General features: G+C 36.2%; 1 protein-coding gene across 1 annotated transcript in view; it reads left to right on the top strand.

Moving 5' to 3' along the window:
• The window catches only part of sorl1 (sortilin-related receptor, L(DLR class) A repeats containing), a 72,015-nt gene extending 51,013 nt beyond the window's left edge, over positions 1-21,002 (top strand). The window contains exons 18-48 of the mRNA XM_058744369.1: positions 1,084-1,215; positions 1,299-1,390; positions 1,476-1,722; positions 1,821-1,959; positions 2,770-2,943; positions 3,036-3,149; positions 3,234-3,356; positions 4,021-4,140; positions 4,247-4,372; positions 4,521-4,631; positions 6,187-6,318; positions 7,454-7,585; positions 7,726-7,860; positions 7,984-8,136; positions 9,026-9,181; positions 9,366-9,494; positions 9,620-9,746; positions 10,849-11,018; positions 11,115-11,227; positions 13,449-13,553; positions 13,646-13,712; positions 14,568-14,650; positions 14,731-14,818; positions 14,903-15,087; positions 16,391-16,510; positions 16,591-16,755; positions 16,854-17,028; positions 17,479-17,585; positions 17,814-18,012; positions 18,093-18,305; positions 19,018-21,002. Coding sequence (XP_058600352.1) covers positions 1,084-1,215; positions 1,299-1,390; positions 1,476-1,722; positions 1,821-1,959; positions 2,770-2,943; positions 3,036-3,149; positions 3,234-3,356; positions 4,021-4,140; positions 4,247-4,372; positions 4,521-4,631; positions 6,187-6,318; positions 7,454-7,585; positions 7,726-7,860; positions 7,984-8,136; positions 9,026-9,181; positions 9,366-9,494; positions 9,620-9,746; positions 10,849-11,018; positions 11,115-11,227; positions 13,449-13,553; positions 13,646-13,712; positions 14,568-14,650; positions 14,731-14,818; positions 14,903-15,087; positions 16,391-16,510; positions 16,591-16,755; positions 16,854-17,028; positions 17,479-17,585; positions 17,814-18,012; positions 18,093-18,305; positions 19,018-19,085 — 4,200 coding nt within the window. The 3' untranslated portion in view covers positions 19,086-21,002. The remainder of the gene's footprint in view (positions 1-1,083; positions 1,216-1,298; positions 1,391-1,475; positions 1,723-1,820; positions 1,960-2,769; positions 2,944-3,035; positions 3,150-3,233; positions 3,357-4,020; positions 4,141-4,246; positions 4,373-4,520; positions 4,632-6,186; positions 6,319-7,453; positions 7,586-7,725; positions 7,861-7,983; positions 8,137-9,025; positions 9,182-9,365; positions 9,495-9,619; positions 9,747-10,848; positions 11,019-11,114; positions 11,228-13,448; positions 13,554-13,645; positions 13,713-14,567; positions 14,651-14,730; positions 14,819-14,902; positions 15,088-16,390; positions 16,511-16,590; positions 16,756-16,853; positions 17,029-17,478; positions 17,586-17,813; positions 18,013-18,092; positions 18,306-19,017) is intronic.
• Positions 21,003-24,505: the final 3,503 nt, after the last annotated feature.

The following is a 24,505-nucleotide window of genomic DNA, read 5'->3' as shown; positions in this document are numbered from 1 at the left end:
TTCATATTATCACAGAAGTACTGGGATAAAAGTTTATAATTCAGATAAAAACATTGAAGTCTGTGGTAGTGATAAAAATAGAGCAAATCCCCTTTTGAAAGTGGCATTTCAAATAATGTTTGTGTGGATTGCATTGTTTTGCCACTAGGTGGCGACACGTCGTGACTTTAAAAATGTATTTGTCATTGAATCATTCATTCAAGAGATTTGTTCAAAAACGCTTAGTCATCCAGTAATGAAACAAGTGAAGTATTTATGAGTGAGTATTTATGTGTTTTTGGCATGTTCGCACCTCAGGAACTGGGAATGTATTTAGTTCTAGGAACGTATCTAGTTCTAGTACGCTGACTGGCCGAGCACATATGAAACACCAGCTACCCAGCATTTTTTAAAATCTGTGTAAAAATATTTACACCAGGAACATGGAAAACTGCGATAACGGCATTTACCTGTTGTCTGCAGCGTTGTGTTCTTTTCTCAGCCTCGATGATATGTAACACTGCAAGTTGTCTCATGAGATTGTCAGATTTTCATGCTTTTTCAATCCTCTAAATTGTGCGTATACATTCCATCTCCGTTATAATGAATCCCAAGACACACAACAAAAACAACTACGATCACGGCATTCTCCATTCACTGGTTGTTGATGTTTGTAAATGCCGCGAATAAAGACGTCGCTGTTGGCCGCTTCAGAGTTGGTGCAAGCAGGAAAACGGCCCAAGGGAGAAATTGGTTCTCTAGGAGCCACCCTGCTGGCTAGTTCCTAGAACTACGCGGTGCGATAGCTACTTAGAGTGATAAGAAAAAGTATGTGAACCCATTGGAATTGGATTTCCGCTTTAGTTGGTTGTAAAATGTCATCTGCTCTTCGTCGACGTCACAAGTATGGACAAACACAATGTGCTTAAGCTAACAATGCACAAAGAATTATAATATTTCATGTCTTTATTGAACACATCCCATTAAAATTTCACAGTTCTCCTCATCCACCACCAGTGTGCAGCATCCACCTGGATGATAGGCATTTATGGATATTAGGCATTTATTAATCTTATAAGTATTTTCTTTGATTTTGTGTTGTAGAGACTGTGTTTGAATGGAAGCTCTGGACAGGAAGTGATTGTCAGAAAGGACTTACAAAACGTGGAGGCGCTGTCATTTGACCCCATCAGCCGGTTGCTGTATTGGGTGGATGCTGGTGCTCACAAAATCGAGGTAACCACAGGTTAAAACAACTACAGCAACATCAGTTACAGGTGTTCGTTCCTGTAGTCATCTTCACACGGTCTCTCTTCCAGGTTTCCAACTCTGATGGAGACCTGAGACGCACTCTGGTCAATTCTTCAGTGGTGGAGCAGCCTCGAGCCCTGACGCTCATGCCAGGAGAGAGGTAGGCTGTTCCCAAAAACCTCTTGTTTTCCTTAACAATCCGCATGCTCCCTTCACCCTGACCACTAAGTTGCTGTTTCTTTTAGCTTGATGTTTTGGACAGACTGGGGCGATCGCGCAGCAGGCATCTACCGCAGCTGGATGGACGGTTCCAACATCGCCTGCATTGTGTCTGAGGCAGTTCGCTGGCCCAACGGCATAACGGCCGATGATTCGTGGCTGTACTGGACAGAGGCATATGGAGACCGCATTGAAAGAGCAGACTTTAATGGAGGCCACCGTACTGTGATAATGGAGGGCCTGCCACATCCTTATGCTATTGCTGTTTTTAAGGTAGGCCCAATGTTATCACTTCTGGGAATGTTGCAACTGATATTAAACTGTCTTTAATGATCATAAACACTTTGTTGAACTGGTGTTTGTTGGTGTAGAATGACCTGTACTGGGATGACTGGTCTAGAATGGGAATCTTCAAAGCACCTAAATCAGGCTCACCAGACAGTGAGATGCTAGTGGGCAGACTGACAGGAGTGATGGATCTCAAGATCTTCTACAAGGGAAAAAACAGAGGTCAGTTCCTTCTGAAACACATGGGAAATACACCTTTAAAAGACCATGATAGGGTTTGCAAGGGCTTTTCTTTTTTCCACTTGTCAGCTTGTATTGTATAAATTGAATGTTTAAAATAATTATTTAATTAAACTCATTTTATAATTTATTGTTATTAGTCGTTTCTAAATATATAAACTTACATTATCATTGTAGTTCTTGCATTTTATTGAAAAATAATTTGCATGCGAAGAATTTGCAGTAGGGTTATTATTATCGTTAACTAAAACTAAAACCATAAAAAAACATTTTCATTACTTGAAATATAATGAACATTAACTGAAATAAAATAAAATACTTAAACTTAATGTTTTTTATTTTAATTGTAGCTAACTGCCAAGGCAGCAATTCTGTTTTTTAGTTTAAGTTGAAGTACTAAGATAATTAAAATTAAATTGAAACTAAAAATATATCCTAAAAAAACAAAACAAAAAAAACATTACAAAAACACAATATCACTAAAAGTAAATAAAACCCAAAATATAAAAATACAATTCAAAATACTAACAAAAAATATAATAGTATATCAGTAATGCTAAAATAATGCTGGTGTAAGATGAGTCATCAATATTTTTGGTCTGTTTATACAAGAATAGAGAAATATATTTTTAATGTGTGTATTTTTACTTTACTTTATTTTTTAGTAGTAACAAAGCTAACAAACAAGCAAAACTACCATATTGATTTCATGGGCTCAGCTTCATACATTGGCCCCACTGGTTTGCTTGGATACAGAAATAGCTTTTAAAGATTTTTTTTTCTCTCCTTTAGGTCAGAATGCTTGTGTGGATCAGCCATGCAGCCTTCTGTGTCTTCCCCAGCCTGGAAACAAGCATCACTGTGTTTGCCCCGATGGAGTTTCCACCACCATCCTACCCTCAGGAGAGCATCAGTGCCAGTGTCCCAGTGGATACCAGCTCCGCAATAATACATGCATTAAGACAGGTCTGACAGACTCTGAAGTATCAGATATCAAAAGCCAAGTAAACATTTTTATGAAATTTAAATGGATTTCTTGACTTTATTGACTCTTTCAGAACACACCTGCCAGCCAAACCAGCACCGCTGCGCTAATGGAAAATGCATCAGCAGCATCTGGAAGTGTGACAGTGACAACGACTGCGGCGACATGAGTGATGAACAGGAGTGTCGTGAGTGACGTCATCAGCCCTGTCTCATATAAAATGCCAGAAATGTGTATGATCTGTGTTTCATACATTTTACTCTCTCTGCAGCCACCACTTCCTGTGACTCTGCGGTCCAGTTCCGCTGTGTGGCCTCAGGATCCTGCATTCCACTGGCCTTCAAGTGTGACCACGAGGATGACTGTGGAGATAACAGCGATGAGGAGCATTGTGGTATGTGTTTGTGTTTAGGGCTACATGTCAAATATTCAGTATATATCTGAGATGATTTTGGGGGTAATATAAAATTAAGAAGTTTAACAGTATTTTAATGCACTATTTAATTAACCTTTAAATTTCCTAAAGAACACATTACAGACCAGTTTAGAGATTATGCTCTGTATCACAACTTGCAAATAAAAAGTTGACCGATGTTGTTTTTTTTTGTTTTCTTTTTTCTTTTTTAAATATTTTTTTCCCTGAATTGGTATTTTTAACTAAAACTAAAAAATATTTTAAAATATTAATTTAATCCATTTTTGGCCTTGGAAACTAACTGCAATAAAATAAGTTTAAGTGCTAAATTTGTTCATGATAAATTAATGTTCATGGAAGAAATGAGAAGATAGTAAATAAAAAAAAATAAAAAAATTAATACTGCTTTTTATGAGTGTAAATTGATATATTTCTGTATATAAACAAAAATAGTTAATACATTTAAAAAGTAATTCTTCTGTTCATTAATTCAAAAACATTCCTTAATTTTATCAAGATTTACTTTTTGCATAAAATTTTTTGAATCTGTTTGGCTTCCTTGGATTCTTTGGACCTAGCTTCCTTGGACCTATGTGTTTTTAATTATAATTGTAACACTAATATTGCATCTGCTTTCTTTTAGAGTCTCACAAGTGTGGACCGGGGGAGTTCACCTGTGCAAGAGGTGTGTGTATTCGAGATGCATGGCGCTGTGATGGAGACAACGACTGCAGGGACTGGTCAGACGAGGCCAACTGTACTGGTGAGAGAAAAGACACTCGTTTACACACCAGTGCAAGAAATATGCAGTGAAATACATCACATCTGCCTCTTCAATGTCTCTCTCTTCCTCATTCTATCACATAAAGTGGGTCACCACACGTGTGAGAGCAGTAGTTTCCAGTGTCACACGGGTCACTGCATTCCTCAGCGCTGGGTGTGTGACGGAGATGATGACTGCCAGGATGGCTCCGACGAGGACCCAACCCAGTGTGGTCAGTCTCAAACACTGCCTTACTCACACTCATGGCATTTGACTTTTTTCTGTGGAAGACCAAATGCATCAGCATCAGTTTCTCTGATCATGTTGCTCACTCATGTATAATTCTGTGCAATTTGGCATCTTTCGGTTTTGTCCTTCAGGTAAAGAAAAGTGCAATGGCTTCTTGTGCTCCAATGGCACCTGTCTGCCTGCTAGTGCTCACTGCAATGGTGTGGAGGACTGTCCAGGAGGCGCTGATGAGCAAAACTGCGGTATATATATATACATATATATACATATACAGTCATGACCAAAAATATCGGCACCCTTGGTAAATATGATCAAAGAAGGCTGTGAAAATGAATCTGCATTGTTAATCCTTTTGATCTTTTATTTAAAAATTTCACAAAAATCTAACTTTTCATTGGATAATAAGAATTTACAATGGGGGGAAATATCATTATGAAATAAATGTTTTTCTCTAATACACATTGGCCACAATTAACACCACCCTTACACCCTTACACTTCTGGGAAGTGTAACAAGAAGGGCGTAACCTTACGAAAAAGAAAACACTGAAATATCGCTGTTGCGGCGGTTGTTGCATTCCTCTGCGGTTATGCTCGTCAATAGCGCGATATTGCGGTTATCGCAACTCCCCTTTTTGTGTTTGGATTATTGTACGGTTGGAAGATCCAAACATGGCCCATTTAAGATTTCTAACAAAGTCAGTCACTTATTGATTTTTTTTATCTGTTGGTATTTGATAGAATCCTTGATGCCATGTGTCTAAACAAGATGTCCAGGACCTCCAGCAGAAATATAGGCCCACAACATCAAAAATACAGCAGTATATTTCATTGTACACATGGGGTACTTTTTATGCCTGTGTTCACCAAACCCATCTTGAGTGTTTGCTGCTAAAAAGCTCATTTTTTAGTTTCATCTGACCATAGAAGCCAGTCCCATTTGAAGTTCCAGTCGTGTCTGATAACTGAATATGCTGGAGTTTGTTTTGGATGAGCGAGGAGAATTTTTTTTGAAACCCTTCCAAACAACATGTGGTGATGTAGGTGCTGTTTGACATATTTTTTTTTTTTTAAAGGTTTTCTGACCCGAGACTCAACTATTTTCTGCAATTCTCCAGCTGTGGTCCTTGGAGAGTCTTTAGCCGCTTAAACTCTTCTTCTCACCATGCATTAGGACGATATAGACACACGTCCTCTTCCAGGCAGTTTCGTAACATTTTATGTTGATTGGAAATTATTAATTATTGCCCTGATGGTGGAAATGGGAATTTTGACTGCTCTACCTCTTTTCTTAAAGCCACTTCACTAATTTATGAAGCTCAATTATCTTTTGCTGCACATAAGAAATATATTCTTTGGTTTTTCTCATTGTGATGGATGATTAAGGGAATTTGGGCTTTGTTTTCCCTCCTATTTATATTTCTGTGAAACAGGAAGCCATGGCTGGATAATTTCATGTTGATAATCACCCTGGAGTGCTCAAAATTGTGAATATGAATGGGAATATACTTGAATATAGAGTGTCCAACGTGTATTTGAGAAAAACATTTATTTCATAATGATATTTCCTCCCATTTTAAATTCTTATTATCCAATGAAAGGTTAGATTTTTGTGATTTTTTTTTTTTTTTTTTTTTTTTAAATAAAAGATCAAAAGGATTAACAATACAGATTCATTTTCACACCCTTGATCATATTTACCAAGGGTGCCGATATTTTTGACCATGACTGTAAGTGGAATTGTTGTTTGCTGCGTTGTAATTGTAACTAGAGAAATAATAAGGGTCTGTTCTTGCAGGTCCCCTCTGTGCACATTATATGGAGTTTGTGTGCAGAAACCGAGCACAGTGTCTATTCCAGTCTCTGGTGTGTGACGGTACCCGGCACTGCTCCGATGGATCTGATGAGGACCCGACGTTTGCAGGCTGCTGTGAGTCCAACAAATTTGCTAACTGAAATGTGACCATTAGATAATGTTCACTAGAGGAACTAGCCAAAAGGTCCATTATGTGCTTCTGACTAGGACTGTCCATGTAAATATTGTGAAATGAATTACATTAATAAATAAAAATATCATAATGTACACATTTAGTTATGCCTCCTGACCTGAATGTTAATTCCTTAAAATATTCCTTAAGAAATTATTAAATCTAACATAAATATACAATTCAGAAGTTTGGTTATATAATAATTTTAGAAAGAAGTCTCTTATTCTCACCAGTGCTGTATTTATTTAATCAAAAATACCGTAATATTGTGAAATATTATTACAAATTATAATAATTGTTTTCTGTTTTAATGTATTGTAAAATGTCATTTATTTCTGTGATGCAAAGCTGAATTTTCAGCAGCCATTACTCCAGTCTTCAGTGCCACATGATCCTTTAGAAATCATTGTAACATGCTGATTTGGCACTCAAAAACATTTCTTATTATAATCAATGTTGTAATATTAAAAAAAAATATATATATATATATATATATATATATATATATATATATATAGAAAACTATAATAATTTTTTTCAAAAGAATAGGTTTTATTAGAAATAGAAATCTTTTGTAGCATTCTTAGCTGTCATGTTTTATCAAATTAATATTTATTATTTATTAATTTATTATTTACTATTTAGTTTCTCTTATTTAGTATTAATTTCTTTTAAAAAATCTTACTGACCCCATACTTTTGATTGGTAATGTGTATTATATAAATTAAGAATAAAGAAATACATTTTATGTATTATTACATTTCTTTTAGAGTGTTTAAAAATAAAGCAATCAATGTATTCACCACTTTTTGCAGTCTATTGCTTTTTTTTGTTTTCTCATACTTGTCTGCTACATTAATGTATTGTCTTTAATTCATAGTGTCATAATTTATTCATAATAGCTTCTCTGCAAAAATTGATCTATGCACTTATTCAACTTAATTTGATTAATTAATCGGCATATCATGTAATTCGATTTTTAATCAGTCTTAATTGACAGTCCTAAATGTGGACCTTGGATAGCGCACAAATGCAGTGTTTTGTAATGAATTGATTAGTTCTCCTGCTCCTCCACAGCAACTAACCCTGAGTTTGAGAAAACATGTGACGGCTACAGCTTCCAGTGTTCCAATGGAATGTGTGTGACTCTGGAGTGGAAGTGTGATGGCATGGACGACTGTGGTGACTACTCAGACGAGGCCAACTGTGGTGAGCAGGAACTTTTGACAGACTTCCAGTCTGAGCATTCAATAAATAAGCTCCAGTCATACTTGGAACGGCTTTGAGAAAGTGCTGTTTATCTTGTTTCTGTGCTTGTTTGCTAATGAGTTTTGTGCTTTCTGTTTCAGCGTCCCCGACCGATGAGCCGGGCTGCTCGCGTTACTTTCAGTACGAGTGTAAGAACGGCCGCTGTGTGCCCGCCTGGTGGAAGTGTGATGGGGAAAATGACTGCGGTGACTGGTCTGATGAATCTCAATGCTCAGGTACACAAATCAGTCCAGTACACTGTGTCCCAGTCAGCATCTATTAACCTTGTTTGTAGAGTGCTGACAAAAGAGAATGCTCAGTGGATTAATTATAGTTAATTATGTTGTGTCTGTGTTCAGATGGTGGAGCTCCTCACACACCTGCGCCGGGTCCAGCTACCTGTGCTCCTAATCGTTTCCGCTGTGGTTCTGGCGCGTGTATTATGAACACCTGGGTGTGCGATGGCTATACTGACTGTCCTGATGGCAGCGATGAAGTGGGCTGTCCCACAGGTACCTCCTCTTCTCTTTTCCTAGCCAATACAAGGGGTGTCAAACATATGGCTAGTGAAAGAGTCAGAGATTTATATATCTATCTCTATCTCTCTCTCTCTCTCGCTCTCTATTTATATATATATATATATATATATATATATATATATATATATATATATATATATAAATACTTTTATGTATTTTCTTCTGAACTTTTACTCATCAGAGAATCCTGCAAAAAAATATACAACAGCAGTTTATAAAATCCGTGTATTGAAATATCATATAAAAAAAATGTATATAAATATATTTCAAATATATATACATCCATTTATTGTATTGGTTTTACATTCATGAAATATTTTTTATAATAATCAAATTAAATGCTTTTTAAATTGTGTGACATTCGACACTCATGTTCATACATGTAAATTCATGCTTTTCAGCTTTTCAGACGTGGGTGACACAACATTCCCAAAGGGCCACAGTTCATTTTCACACAAATTATGCAATTCACTTAATACTACTGAGTGTTGTCACTTAATAATAACATTAAAAAATAGAACAAAAATGTTAATAAATAAGTGAATTTCTCAATTGTTTCCATACTCCTTTTTAAATATTCATTTTATATACATAAAAAAGTGAATTTATAAATTGTTTCCACACCACACATTTTATTTTAAATATTTAAAAATGTTAAGTGTAATTATTAAATGAATTTCTTAATTGTTTTCAGACATCAACTCAATAATTATTAGAAAAACTATTATATTAATGTTTATTCCGACTGAGAATCTTTTAAGATTTAATCATTGGGGGAACAAAAAAACCTAAAATAAGTTTAACCCTCGAGTCTTTATATGTATTATCGTTTTGTTTTATGCTGTTTCTATGTTTCTTTTAGTCAAAGGCTCAGTGACTCCATTGGCAACTCTTCCTCCTTCGGGCCGCTGTACTAAAGATCAGTTCCTGTGCCTGAAGCCTCCAGTCTGTATCGCTGATTGGCAGCGCTGTGATGGACATCCTCACTGCGTGGACGGGTCTGATGAGGACAACTGTCGTAAGTGCATATAAGAGAATCATACAGTACAAAAGTTACCCACTCTTTAGTTACCCATTTTCATCAAAACTGTCAAATAAAACAAACATTATGCTCTATATACTTGGATAAACTAGGAATGGGGTGGTGTGGCTAATGTCTTCATATACCTGTAAATGTTAACAAGCTCTCCATTTTATCTCAGCCACTCATGGTCCACTGCTCTGTGTGAATGGTACTCTCTGTGCGGATGGCGAGGCCTGCGTACTGAACAGCGAGAGGTGTGATGGCTTCATAGACTGTTCTGACCGGAGTGACGAGGACAACTGCACTAGTGAGACACTGAGAGACATTGTGGTGTATTTGCCATTGAAATCTGACTGCTGCAAGAACAGTATTATACCACATTAAGCCGACTGACTGTTCATGCTGATTCACCCTATTTTTTCTCTTTCTCAGTGGATTTGCTGGTCTACAAAATTCAAAATCTACAGTGGAGTGCCAACTTCTCTGGTGCTGTGATGCTTACCTGGTCAAGGCCCAAAAATATGCCTGCATCCACCTGCTCTTTTATCATCTACTTCAGGTATTCATTCAAGCTTTGTGTTCATCTACACCTGTGTTTTCTAAAGCCCCGTTCACACCAAGAATGATAACTATAAACACAACAATATTAGTGTCAACACCAGCGAACGATATCATCTGTTTATTCTAAGCGCACGGCTTGTCTGCAGCTTTAAATTCTCGAGCTAGTTATAGCAGGATGGATTCTGATTGGGTGTTATATTGTTCATCAGCTGGAAAAAATCGTTCTGAAAGTGATTCCAACGATATTGTTTCTCTGTGCTTTTATTGTTATAGCTGTGGTGTGGACTCTGCTAATCTTTAATATTGAGAACGATTTTTAGAACTATATCTTTATCATTATCTTTATAGTTATCGTCCTTGGTGTGAACGGGCCTTAAGCCTTTTAAGGTGATGGACCACTTGAACTGTGGAGAAAAAAAATCTTAACGTTTATAAAAAAAAATTTGCTTTGCTTTGCTTTTTGCTTTGTTTTGCTTTGCTTTGCTTTGATTTTCTTTGCTTTGTTTGCATGGTTTTGTTTTTTGTTTCGTGCTTAGTTTTGGTTTACGTTTTGTGTTTTAATTTTATTTGTTTGTTTGTTTATTTTAAGCTTTCTCAGGTGGACCACTACAACTTTGTGCCAAAAATCACATACTGCTTAACCTTTATTATTATTTTTTGTTTAGTTTTATTATTATTATTATTATTATTATTATTGTCATTATCATTTTGTTTGTTTATTTTAAGCTTTTTAAGTGGTGGAACATGTTAATGTTGAATCAAAGAATCCCAGACCACTAAACCATTATTAATTTTAGTTTTTTATTTTATTGTTTTATTTTTTGTTTTTATTGTTTTAATTGTATTTAATAAAAGAAAAATATAATAGAAAATAAAATGTAAAATATATATATATATATATATATATATATATATATATATATATATATATATATATAATAAAAATAATTAGGACATAATGAGGCAACTGTCAGTAGACATTTCATTTGTTTTATAATTATTCAGCCATACTAAATACTGTAGGCTATATAGGGAACTCATGATCGACACACAACAGTAAATGTCTTCAGGTCAGTAATAAAGCTGTATATATTTTCCAGGCAGGTGGGTGTCCAGCAGTGGACGTCCATGGACACAAACAGTAATAAGGGCAGTGCCGTTCTGACCGTGTTGATGCCGGACACCACCTACCAGGTGAAGGTTCAGACTCAGTGTCTCAGCAAACAGCATAGGACCAATGAAGTTCTCACACTACGCACACCAGAAGGATGTAAGTCTACCTTAGCAGCACAGTCACTAAAATGATTTATGGAACAGCTCAGATTTACATGGAAGAGATATGCTGATGTCTGTGTTTGTGTGGCAGTGCCAGACCCTCCGCAGAATCTGCAGCTGAGCTCTGACAACGCTGAGGACGGGACGGTACTGTGTTCCTGGAACCCTCCTGATAAAGCACATGGACTCATCAGGGAGTATATTGTGAGTGAGAAGCCTTCAGTACTTTATAGCATTTATCAGCACATACTTATTTCTACAGGGTTCCCGCGGGTCCTTAAAAAGTCTTAAAAGGTCTTAAATTTACTTTATCAAATTTAAGGTCATAAAAAGTCTTAAATTGTCTTAATTATGATTTCAAGAGGTCTTAAATTTGGGTACAGACCAGAATCGCGACACAGCTTAATGTGACGATTAAACTTCAAAAGGCTATAAATAAAATATGAGCGCTGCACGTTTCAAAGTCCGGTGCTGCGCTGCTTTGTGTTCTGCTGTTACCGGGGAAACCGCTCGAAAGCGCCTCCTGCTGGCAGAGAATGAATCTGCATGTTCAATAGGGCTGTTGTTGTGAGCTCCGGAGGCTGTAGTTTCAGAACTGGATTTCTAGCACCCTATAGTTTTTTTGTTTGTTTGCTTGTTTTTTAATTATTTTATTTTATTTTATTTTTTTTTGCATTTATGTATTGTGTCAGGTCTTCCAGCCAGTTCTATCAAACCTTTACAATTAATCCAGAATGTGGCAGCAAGATTAATTTTTAATGAGCCAAAAAGAATGTAAGAGAGAATGAAGAACGTCACACCTCTCTCTATTCTAATTCTATTCTTTAAAAAAAAAAAAAAAACCTAACACTAGCTTTTCTAATCTTTTTGTATTCTGTTTTCTTTTTATTTATTATACAATTAACAAAAGCAAAAAAGGCCTCTAACACTAGCTTGCTCTATTCTTTTTCTATTCTATGCTTTCTTTTTATTTATTATATAATTTAAAAAAAATCTCTTGCTACATGTACTACGTTAGGCTAAATGAGACTTGTTATAGCACTTGCATATCATTGCTCTTTTGTTGATTTTGATTGCTTCCATTGTCCTCATTTATAAGTCGCTTTGGATAAAAGCATCTGCTAAATGACTGAATATTAGTGGCTAATACTATTTTATAGCACTTGGTATTCAATTCTGTATATTATTACTTTTAAGGAATTATGTAGTTATTTAATTGTATACACTTAATTATTGTCCTAACCAACTCCTAACTCTAAACATACCCGTTGGTAACCCTCTTGAAATATTTAACCTAATTTATTTCAATATTCAATATATTCTGGTTTAAAATTCAGTTTTCTTGGAAAGAAGACTTGTGTTTGTGCGAGACTTCAGTTAATTAGCCGCAGCGCTTCACGTCTGATGTGCTGTTTGTTTGCATCTGTTTGTTTGATGTTTGAATCAGGTCTCCTCTGTTGGAATAGATGGTGCTGTCCCAAAAAATAGGGTCCTATGCAGTCCTAGAACTGCAGCCTCCAGTATTGCAGGAACAATGGGTTGTTTTTGTTCAGACCAATGCAAAAATCGACCCATGTTTTTACCCTGCAAACACGCAGAGCTGTAAATGTGAACTGGTGGATCGATAAGGAGATAATTCATTATAAAAATCTAAACAATAAAATGTGTTTGTATGTTATTTAATTAATATGTGACCCTGGACCACAAAACCAGTCTTAAGTGTCAATTTTTCAAAATAACAAAGCTGAATAAATGAGCTTTCCATTGATGTATGGTTTATTAGGATCGGACAATATTTGGCCGAGATACAACTATTTGAAAATCTGGAATCTGAGGGTGCAAAAAAATCTAAATATTGAGAAAATCGCCTTTAAAGTTGTCTAAATGAAGTTCTTAGAAATGCATATTGCTAATCAAAAATTTACTTTTGATATATTTACAGTAGGAAATTTACAAAATATCTTCATGGAACATGATCTTTACTTAATGTCCTAATGATTTTTGGCATAAAAGAAAAATCAATAATTTTGACCCATACAATGTATTTTTGGCTATTGCTACAAATATACCCCAGCGACTTAAGACTGGTTTTGTGGTCCAGGGTCACATATAATAATTTATTGATAATTGTTTAAATTAATATAATTAATACTTTTGACTCATCCATTTTCTTAAAAAATGGTTTAAAGGCTGAAATGTGAAGTGTATAATTTTATAAAACGTTTTGTTTCATGAAAACGTCTATCTGAACTGTAAATCGTGCTTTTTACATTCATTTTACAGTTTACCATAGACATTGCCCTACCCTGCTCATTTGGTATTAATTTTATTTGTGCAGGTCTTAAAAAAGGTCTTAAAAAGTCTTAAATTTGAGCTTAAAAATCCTGCAGAAACCCTGTTCTAACCAGCTCATGTGTGTTTGCAGGTGGAGTACAGTGAAAAGGACAGTGCAGAGTGGTATTCCCAGCGTAGCACCATTACAAATGCAGAAGTGAAGAACCTGCAGCCCAGCTCGCTGTACAGATTCAGGGTGAGACACTCTAAAACCTGCATGAAGTTGTTTCATGTACACTTCTGATGATCATAGCTTCACCTAACCTTTATTCATCTGTTATTTGTCAGGTGGCTGCTGTCACAAGCAGAGGCATGGGAAACTGGACCGAAATTAAATCCATTATTCCTCAAAAAGGTAACAAAACTATATAAAAGAAACTGACATGTTCGCAGAGGAGCACTGACTCCCCCTGCTGGACATTTATGCTCAAGTGTTTTATCTTATAGGACAGTTGAAACCGATCGAGAGTCATTTAAACACCCTTTTCAGCGTAAATATAAACAGATCAATGTGTATCTGTAATTGAATATCACTGGAAAAGTAATGTGGTATCATCAATAATTATGAGACACGGCCTTCTCAAGTGTACATAAGGCCATGCAGTCTCAAATAATTGAGGCATTCAAAATAATGGATACGAATATTCAATGAAAAATAGAGGATTTTAACATTCTTTGATCTTATGAAACAATTATAATACGAATATGAAAATATTATATACTACCACTTAGTAGTTTGTGGTTGGGTTTTTTATGATTTTGTCAGACGTCTCTTTCTCATGTACTCCAGTGTCACATAATCCTTCATAAATCATTCTTATATGCTACTCATGCTTAATATTTTTGTGGTAACCATGATATTTTTTCAGGATTCTTTGATAACGTTTAAAAGAACAGCATTTATTTCAATTACTTCTGAATAAAATCATTAATTTCTCTATAAAAAAAAAAAAAAAACTTACTGACCCTAAAATCGAATCATATATTAACAAAATCCTTTCACTGTATTTCAGTATATCTTCTCTGAGTGTATCAGTTTGATTTTTTTTTTTTTTTTTTCAGAACTATTTATTGCAATACAGATATTTTGCTGGAAGTTTTACCCTCAAATGTATTATAGATTACGTAAACATCCAGTTATGTTTGTTTTAGTGTTTGGACAAAAAATCTGCTCTAGTGTTTCATGACTCTTTAATAATGTGTTTTTCAGCTCTCTCTCCTCCTGGTGTTGAGATCACCAGCATCACAGAGGACTCCATGATTTTGTCCATCACCAATGATTATAAAGTCCAGGTCAGTCATTTTGTGTGGGTTACGTTTATGATCTCCTCCTAATATAATATTTAAATATAATATTGATCTCTCTATTTTAGGTGAAGAACTATCTTGTTGTCATTTCATGGGTATTTGATGAACATGTAAAGGAGAGCTGGAATTACACGGTTTCAGGGACATTGAATGGTACTGTAAAACACTTCACAGTCATCAAACATCATGTCAGCATTTCTGGAGCTATATAAAATATGTGTACTGTTTTCTGTACAGCCTCTAACCTGACAGCAGGAACAGTGTATGAGGTGGCGGTGTGGGCTCACACGGATGATGGAGACAGTCCTACGTCTCTGTTCCGCAAGCAGACCAAAGGTACCAGACCTGCCCAGCCATCGATGAAGGCCCGGCCACTCAACCAGACCGCTGTAGAGTGCAACTGGACCGGCCCTCAAGCTGAGGTAAGACTAAAGGCTAGAATACACTACACGACTTTTAAAAACTGAACAGACTTACACTTACACTTACGGACTTTTGCAGTAGTCACAGAGGAAAACATAGGAGGAGGCATCATACACTAAATGACTGAGGATCACACACTACTGGACTTTAACATTTTTTCCGATCATAACAAATTCACACAGAAATGTGCGCCTTGTTGCTAGGAGTCACGCAATAAATGAAAACGATATTTGTTCTAAAATCGTTGTTACCATCATACACAATGCGATTTTCTATGAAATCTGTCAACTCAAATCTGCAGACTGGCTCTGACTTTCAGCAACTACCGTCAACATCTCCAGACTGTAAATCAGTGGGAAATTAGGGTGAAAATCTTGTAGTGTATTCTAGCCTTAAAGTCTCATTCAGGCAAAGGACTATAATAATAAAGACAGAGTTTTAAATGTAAAAGAATAGCAGAGATCACATCACAACTATAACAACACCGACAGTGGAACGATATCGTGGGACTCACTTTTATAATCTTTTTTCCAGCTGAAGAATGATAAAAAACATTGATAGCCAATCAGAATCCACCTGACTTTAAAGTGTGCAGGCATGCTTACAGACTGTGCTTATAATACAGAATGTTATTGTGTGTTGGTGTGGTCGCAAATATAGGTAACATTATAGTTATCTTTATCATTCTTGGTCTGAACAGGCCTTTACTCATGAACACCTAAAAGTGCGGTCATGTTTATCATTGCTCTGCAAAAATTTTACGGGCGCTATCTAGCGTTTTCAGCAATTCACATGAGGGTGAAAAATTTGCCCTAGCAAATTTCGCTTGTGTATAAAGTTGGTCACAAGAAAAGTGAAGCCCCATTAAGTTGATCAATTTTAGAAATAAACTAGCCTTTTACAAAGATTTGATTGAATTCATACAAACTTGTGTATTTACAAGTATGAAAACGAAAGAAAATTTAATACAAGTACAGCATTTATTTTTATAAGCTAAAGGTGCGGTCAGATTTACTGTTGTTCAATTAAATTTTGCAGGTGAAATTCAGTAATTTCAATAGGAATCCATGTTTTTGTAAAGGGCAAAATATTTCTCAGTGCTGATTTCACATTAGGTTTAATCATGCTAATTTTGCAGCATTTCAACCGAAAGCTGCTTGATTTGAAGGTGTTGTGAGTTGCGCTTCATATGTTACTAAACAATTAAAAATAGATAATAGACCTGCAAAAGTTTGCTGAAATTTCACTGTGTCCTGAAAAGTAATGTCGAGACATCATTGTAATGTTTTCATGTTTTCGTAGATGTATGGAGTGTTCTACGCCACATCCTTCCTGGATCTGTACCGCAGACCTCACAGGGTGAATACCACCTCAACCAGTCTGACGGTGACCGTTGACAGCGACAAGCAGTTCCTCTTCCTGGTTAGTGTCCACCCGCCTACTCCTCATTTTAGAGATCCAATTGGGCACCATGATGAAGTGATAGTGTGTTTGTTGTTCAGGTGAGGGTGATCGTTCCATACCTCGGGCCTCCATCAGACTACGCCGTAGTGAAGATGATCCCCAACGAGCGACTTCCACCTCGAAACCTGCACAAAGTACGAGTGGATAAGACACAGGCCACTCTGAAGTGGCAGCCGCCATACGATTCTCCCAGCAGTCCTTTGGTATGACCACATAGTCAACTCATTTTTTTTTATTATAAAACATTTTAGTTTTATATGTCAGATGGGGTGTTTCAAGCATCTCTGTGTGTATATATCAGACATACGCAGTGCACGTGCGAGATACAGTTCGTAAAACGGAGCGGGACTATAAGGTGAGCACTCAGAACAACACAGTGGAGTACAACCTGAAGGGCCTGGAGCCTGGAGGACGCTACAGCATCACCATCAGGCTGCTTAACATGAGCAAAGAGGCCAGCTTCACACTCAACACGGGTATAGCCATCTCTTTTATTGCCTTTTTAAAATACGTTTACAAATAATTTATTCATGTGATGGAAAAGCTGAATTTTCAGCAGCCATTAATCCAGTCTTTAAGATCACATGATCCTTCAGAAATCATTCTAATATGGCGATTTGCTGCTCAAGAAGCATTTCTTTTTATTAACAGTGTTGAAAACAGTCGTGCTGCTTAATTTATTTGTAGAAACCATGACAGTTTTTATCAAGATTCTTGGCTGTATAGAAAGTTAAAAAGAACAGGTTTTTCTGAGACAGACATCTTTGACATTATAAATTACTTTACTGTCAATTTGATCAATTATATGTGTCCCTGTATTACTTTCTTTCAAAAGAAAAAAAATTGTACTGACCACAAACTTTTGAGAGGTAGTGTATTAACAACTATAAGTAAAATTTCCTGCTGTCTTGTATTTTTCCGCACAGTTCCTCTGCCTGCGCCTGAGGCCCTCAAAATATTAGAAGAACAGGATCATGTGTTCCTCTTCTGGAAGAGCCTGGCTGTGAAGGACCGGACCTTCAATGAGAGCAGGGTTAGAAACCAGACACACCTTTAAAGTCTACATAAAATCCACAATGATCCTATTTACTCAATTAATGAACATTTCTGGTCTTATTGTGGATGATGATAAAAAAAAAAGTTTCAGTATCTTTTAATGAGATTCTTCCACCTCTGAAACTTTCCATTTTGGCTTTTCTTTTCTATTTCTTTTTGTTTCACTTATGAAATGGTTTCACTGATCATTCATCTGATCCTTCAGGGCTATGAGGTGTATATGCATGACAGTGTCAGCAACTCCACAAAATGTCTGGGAAACACAACAGAGACGTTCCTCAGGATCAGCAACCTGTTGGTGGGCCATAACTACACGTTCTCAGTGCGGGCACGCTGTCTGCTCAACAACCAGCTGTGTGGAGAAGCGGCGGTGCTGTTATATGATGAACTGGGCAAAGCAGCAGGCATGAGCTTTTATGCAATAAACATTTTTCTTCTTTATCTTTGTAGGCATTTGTTGTTCTTGACTTATGTCATCTTTCAGGGCCGAATGATGCCTCATCTCAGTCGGGTAAATCAGAGGACATGGCGGCAGTGGTGGTCCCAGTGTTGTTCCTGCTGTTGGTGGGTGTGTGTGGAGGCCTGGTGGTGCTTTACCTCAGACACCGTCGGCTACAGCACAGCTTCACGGCTTTCGCTAACAGCCACTACAACTCTCGTCTGGGCTCTGCCATTTTCTCCTCAGGAGATGAGCTGGGTAAGACCAGTCTCCTGCCTTTCATGAAATTTCACAGTTTACTTCACTGTGTTTGAGTACATTTCACTCCATTTCACTTCAGCTCAGATGACTTCAGTCAAGTTCACTTCCGTTTAGTTCACTACAGTTTAGTTTACTTAAATTCAATTCAGATTACCTGTTGTTTTTAGTACAAAAAAAATTAGTTCAGCTCATTGTTTAGTTATTTTGCTTAGTTGACTAAGCTGACTGTTAACATCACTTAATTTAGTTTAGTTCACTTAAGTTAAATTCAGTTTAGTCGACTTCATTTTAACTCGGTTGACTTCATATTAGTTTAGTTCACTTCATTTCACTTCTGTTTAGCTCAATTGACTTCAGTTCAATTCAATTTAGTTCAGCATGCTTAAATTTAGTTCAGTTAGCTTTGGTTTAGATTTGTTCACTTCAGTTTTGCAAAATTGTCATCAGTTCACTTCAGTTCAGTTCAATTTACTTCAGCTGTGTTCTGTTTATTTAATCACTTCAATTAATTCAACTTCACCATTTAAATCAGTTCAGTTTCACTTCATTTTATTTCAGTTAAGATCACTTATAGTTTATTTCAGTTTAGTTCACTTCAGCTCTTTGTTCACCTGAATTCAGTTCAGTTCACTTAAATTCAGTTCAGTTCAGTTTTCCACACTGTGAAAATTGGCTACTAAGATGTTTTTTTGTTCCCTCTCGTCTTAAGGTGACGATGATGAAGACGCTCCTATGATCAGTGGCTTTTCAGATGACGTTCCCATGGTGATTGCATAGCTGGACAACACTTCTATCCTCCTCCTTCACTTCCCGCTCCACTTCCTCATCATGTTTTCTTACGTGCCCATCTGGCACGCCTTCAAGCTATCGAGCCCCCTTCCTCTTTACCCCTCCGGTCTCTTAGAAAAACGCTTGATTTGGGTTTCTGGACCCCGAGGAAGAAAAGAAAGCATGGAGCAAAAGAGATATTTTTGAAAATAAGATGCACTTTTTTCGGATGCGCAATAACTTATTTTTTATATATAATATATGTGGGTATTGGACTTTGTAGGCATTAACTGAAGCAAACTGTGAAGGAGTTTGTCAGCTGATCAGCAGACTCACTGAACAGGGAAAAGACCCTTATTGTACAACAAACTCTCACACGAGCATTGCATTTGCTTAAAGCCAAAACAAGCACCTAGATATGGGTACATCAGTGCAAAAACACAAAATACACAACAAAAAAATCTAAAAAGCAAACCTCATATGTGTACAGATGAGAAAAATGGACCAATGAATGCTGACGAAAAGGGAAGGCGGTACGTAGGCTGTTGACAGTAAATTGCACAGGATCAGATTTTTGTTGTATATGCTCGATTTGTGTCACTTTATGTCAGTAGGCCTGCATTTGTTCATGGTACCTTGTTTACACTTTGAATCCATTTATTAATTTCCTTGCTCAGCAATAGGTTTAATTCTCTCTGCTTTTTGAAAATGTGAAAACTGTAACCTGTTTTGGTTGTTTTCAGAAAAGAATGACCAAAATCAAGACAGTTATTTGAGTGTTGTCCACATTAAGTCCCATGCTTAGTCCTAATGTTCACTGTCGTCTTTGATTTATCCTACGCATTTTATCTAGCAAATATTATAATATTGCATATCCTGTGTGCTGCCATGGTTTTAGTCCTTTAGTGTTCTCAGGGAACTGGGTTAGTGTAGATGTACCAGCGATATCAGTCACACTGCCACAGGCAGCGCAGTGTGTTTAATTCGGAGACTATTGTGCTGTACAGTAGTTTCATATTGCAGTGAAGCCTGTGCAGCTCTCGTCTGAACGGACCAGAAGGCTTCATTATTGTGCCAACTTTAAGAAAAGCAGAGGGTAGAGCAGACGTCTTGCCTTCCCAAACCGTTGTGAAGAGGTACATGTGTTAAATCCATGTTTCATTTTAACTGGATTGCGGGTGTTGCTTAAAAGATTTCTTTATGAATGTATTTTTCTTTTTTCTTTTTTTGGGGGTTTGTTTTTATGTATCTTGTATTGAGGTGACCAGAAAAAAGGAAAATGCATATGGTCTACCCCCTTCTTCTTTAATGTTCAAGGATTTTAAAATGAGGTTTATGGCCAGTTTACATTCAAATGCTTGTGGTCATTATTAATGATACCCTCTCCCATTATTAATTGGAATTATAACTGTTCAGTTGATAGATGTGGCTGTTTTTAGTGGAATTGTTCTTTTCAGTACCACATTGCCTTATTACAACACTCTTGAGTAAAGTATGTAGCAGTATGTCAATGTGATCACACATGCACACGTTCACAGAAAATTGATGAGTAAAAAGTAAATAATTGTAAAAAGACTGAAATAGTGCGATAGGAAATGTGTGTATCGACATATTGTGAATTACCACTGTATAAAGTTCCAGTGCAGCACTTGTGTGAATCCTGAGCCACTGTTTTTATTTTGTCTTGTTTGTATTCTTTACTCGCAACCATTTGTGGCGATATTTGTCATGCCCAGTTTGAAACCCATTAACTTTTGGTCAATAAGATGTAAACATTTTTACATAGCAGTGACATTGGACACCGCCATGTTTAAATCTTTTATCTTGCCTGCCTACTGAGGGTTTTAACGATAAGAAACTTGTAAGTGGTACAGTCTGAAATGTTTTATGAACCACTTATGCTGAAATAAATGTGGAAAACTTGAATCTGACTCCTCTTGCTTTGTGTGGTAGTGGAAATAAATTCCCATAGTCGATACCTCACACAGCATTCAAGAAAATCATTTAGTATAGTTTTAGTGTTTTTTTTTTGTTTGTTTGTTTGTTTGTTTTAACCACTTGCAGCAATAGCATTTTCTGCACTTGGACATGTCTAAGGAATAGTTCACTTCAAAATAAAAAATATTTTCTTATTATTTTTCATCTTAATGCCATTTTGGAGCTGTATGACATTATTCGGAATGCAAAATTTAATTAATTAATTAATTTATTTATTTACATTTTTTAAAGAAAAAACTGGTCTGCAAAGCTAAAAAAAAAAAAAAAAAAACAATGTGGTTATAAAATATATTCTGGGTCTAATGATGCAGAGATACAGAGCTAAATTTAATGAATTTTTAATGAAAATGACAAATCGCTGCTTATGAACAGTTATGAGCAAGCAGTGATTTTCTATTTGAATCTTTTTTATAAAAATTTTATTGATACTGGTTTAAAGCAAAGTAATAAAAATAATTATCTTATGTGGAAGGCTAAGGGCCATAAAATGCTCATTCAATCGTTACATTATGTCTGAATGCAATGATAGGATGTCCCGCTTGCCTGTCATCCTATATATTTGCATACCCCTGGCCAGCGAGAGTTTGTGGGCGTGGCTACTGCAGTATTGTAGTGTTTAGCCGGTGTCAGAGCCATAGAGAGAGAGTTGCGACAACTCCGTTGACTCCAATGGACCGTTTTTTTACAGCAATGGCGGATCATGGAGCCGCTCAATAGTTCCCGGAAGTTCGCGCTCATACTATCAGCGCCATAGAGATACAGCAGAAGAGACCGCTGTGATGAACTTTTAAAAGGTAAGACATTTATAGAACAAAATTGTATATTATCAGCACAGCAAATCAAATTACCTTGTGCATTAAAACAGATTATTATTAGATTATTCCTCACGTAATTAGTAGATTTACGGGATGTTATTCATTCTCTTCGGGCAGTTTCATTCGTTGTTGTGTAATTAAGGCTTTTAAACGTGATTTCTGCTGCTGGGAAGTTATTTAATAGATTTAGATTTATTGCAAAGGATGCTGATGGACCTGAGTGAAAATAAAAATAGGCGAGCAGTTTTCATTTCAGAATCATGCTAGGCTAAATTTCCAAAATGTATTATATAGGCCTACCACTACTATTTTATAGAAGTAATCACAATAAACCTGTACTGTATTTTATACTTAAATGTCTTAGCTACTGTAGAAGCACTGTGTTGAAGGAGCAGATGCCACAGGACTGAAATGTGATGGAGCATCATTAACCATTTCTCCTGTGTTTTTCTCCTTCTCTATCTGGATCAGAACAAGAACCACCTGAAGACTCCCTGTAATGAGAAATCACCCTCACAATGAGTCTTCACTGGGTTTGGCAAGTCTTTCCCTGTTCTTTGTGAAAAAGTGTCAGTTCCCATATGATTACATCACATTTTGTTGGTGTAATCTATAGATTGCACCTGCTGACTATATCCAGCATCTTATGAAGACTTCAGATGACCAGCACCTGTGAAGAGATGATGCCAGCCCTTGAGTGGACTTCAGATGAAGCTGTCTCTGACTCCGAATAAACATACAAAACTGCTAAATTTTCCTTTCATTGTAATCAACATGATCAAATCATGTAACCATTGCTTTAATTTATTCATTGTTTCTGAACTCATGACATTACTTAACTGCATGATTTGTAAAGCCTAATTTTAGAACATTTCTGTCATATGAGCATTACTTTGACAGTTACACCTGTTAACAGAACTGTTATTTGTAATGTAGAAACATTCATTTTCTGTAAAGCTGCTTTGAAACAATGTTTGTAATAAAAAGTGCTATACAAATAAATGTGAATTGAACAAAACTTGATGCATAATTTTTTTCTCCTCTCCGTGTCAGTAGGGAAACCATACATTCATACTCCTTTCTGTGAGTGACTGGAGCGCTCCCATGCAGCACAGCAAACTATAGTGGAGACCGTTCAAGGACAACATGCTTTATAGCATGTAAATAAGTGCATAACAAAAGTTAACATACATCAAATATATGATTAAATGGGTAAAAATGTTTTATGTTATTTTAAATTTGAATATACTACAAATATATATTTATATATTAATAATGGAGGGGTGCACAAGAATCAAAAACATTAAAAGAGATTAATTCCCACTTAATCTTAAAATATCTTCACTTATTTGGAATGAATTTTCAAAGACAACAAATGTAACATTCACCATGAGATTAATAAAACGACAATGAACATTAAGATGTGACTGCACTTGACTAACAAGTTGTTAGAAAACACACACACAATTATATTTATACAGAGAGGCTGAAGTTACTTGGTAAAAGACCACGATGTCGTTTATATAGCAAACATGGGCTTTTACTATGGTAACGTCAGCCTAAAATATGTTAACATGGCAGGTAAGGACAGCTGACCACATTAATCCTCAAATATTAGCGAATTTTATATTTTAAAAACAACATTGATACAGCTACATATACTACGTATACATTATTTTATAAATAATGTAAATAAAGTATTTTATTGTCTACTAATTACCAAAAATCGCAGTTCTGTCTCACTATAGTCACTAACTCAATGCATTCCAATTGCCCGCAATGAACTTCCTGGAACTATTGAGGTCTACGTGAACCACGTGACGATCGAGCGTTTTGAACTTCCGTTGTCGCAACTCTGTCTCTCTATGGCTCTGGCCGGTGTGAAGCAAGTAAAATTCAAAAGACTTGCTAAAATACACAAGAGACAGACAACTGGGTAAAACAGTGGTAAACTTGCAGTGTTTTTACAAGATGGAGGAATTAGATTTAATGTTTGGGTTTCAATCAATACAACGAACTTATGGAGTTTCTTCTTGACAGGGAAGCTAAATCTAAAGTTGGAAGTTTTAACTTAACCTACTTAAAAATTTTACTTAAAAATTTAACCTACTTTTACCCATTGAGCCTACTTGCCTTAACTTTTATAGACCTGTGAGGGCTGTGCTTGTGATATTTTAATTGGGGGTGACGTGCCAAAGAGGCACAAAGGTTGTTTAAAAACATTCTTTATTTTGTAGTTCCACTAGATGACTCGGGTAGCGCAAAAACTAGCTTTAAAGTGATAGTTCACCCAAAAATGAAAATTCTGTCATTAATTACTCACCATCATGTCGTTTCAAACCTGTAAGACCTTCCTTCATCTTTGGAAAACAAATTAAGATTAAATTGCTTGTAAACAAGGCACAGCGCATGCAGGTTCCACATCAGCAGTACTGTCATGAATAGTGGACTATGGTAACACAGAAGAGAAGAATTGTTGAATAAAGTTGTTATTTTTATTTTCTTTGCACACAAAAAAAGCATTTTCGTAACTTCATAAAATTACGGTTGAACCACTCATGTCACATGGACTATTTTAATGATGTCCTTACTGCGTAAGTAAGTAAGTACGGTAAG

The sequence above is a fragment of the Onychostoma macrolepis genome, chromosome 15 (genome assembly GCF_012432095.1).
Source record: "Onychostoma macrolepis isolate SWU-2019 chromosome 15, ASM1243209v1, whole genome shotgun sequence".
Taxonomy (NCBI): domain Eukaryota; kingdom Metazoa; phylum Chordata; class Actinopteri; order Cypriniformes; family Cyprinidae; genus Onychostoma; species Onychostoma macrolepis.
Note: the sequence above shows the minus strand (reverse complement) of the source record. Positions and strands in the feature narration are given on the sequence as shown.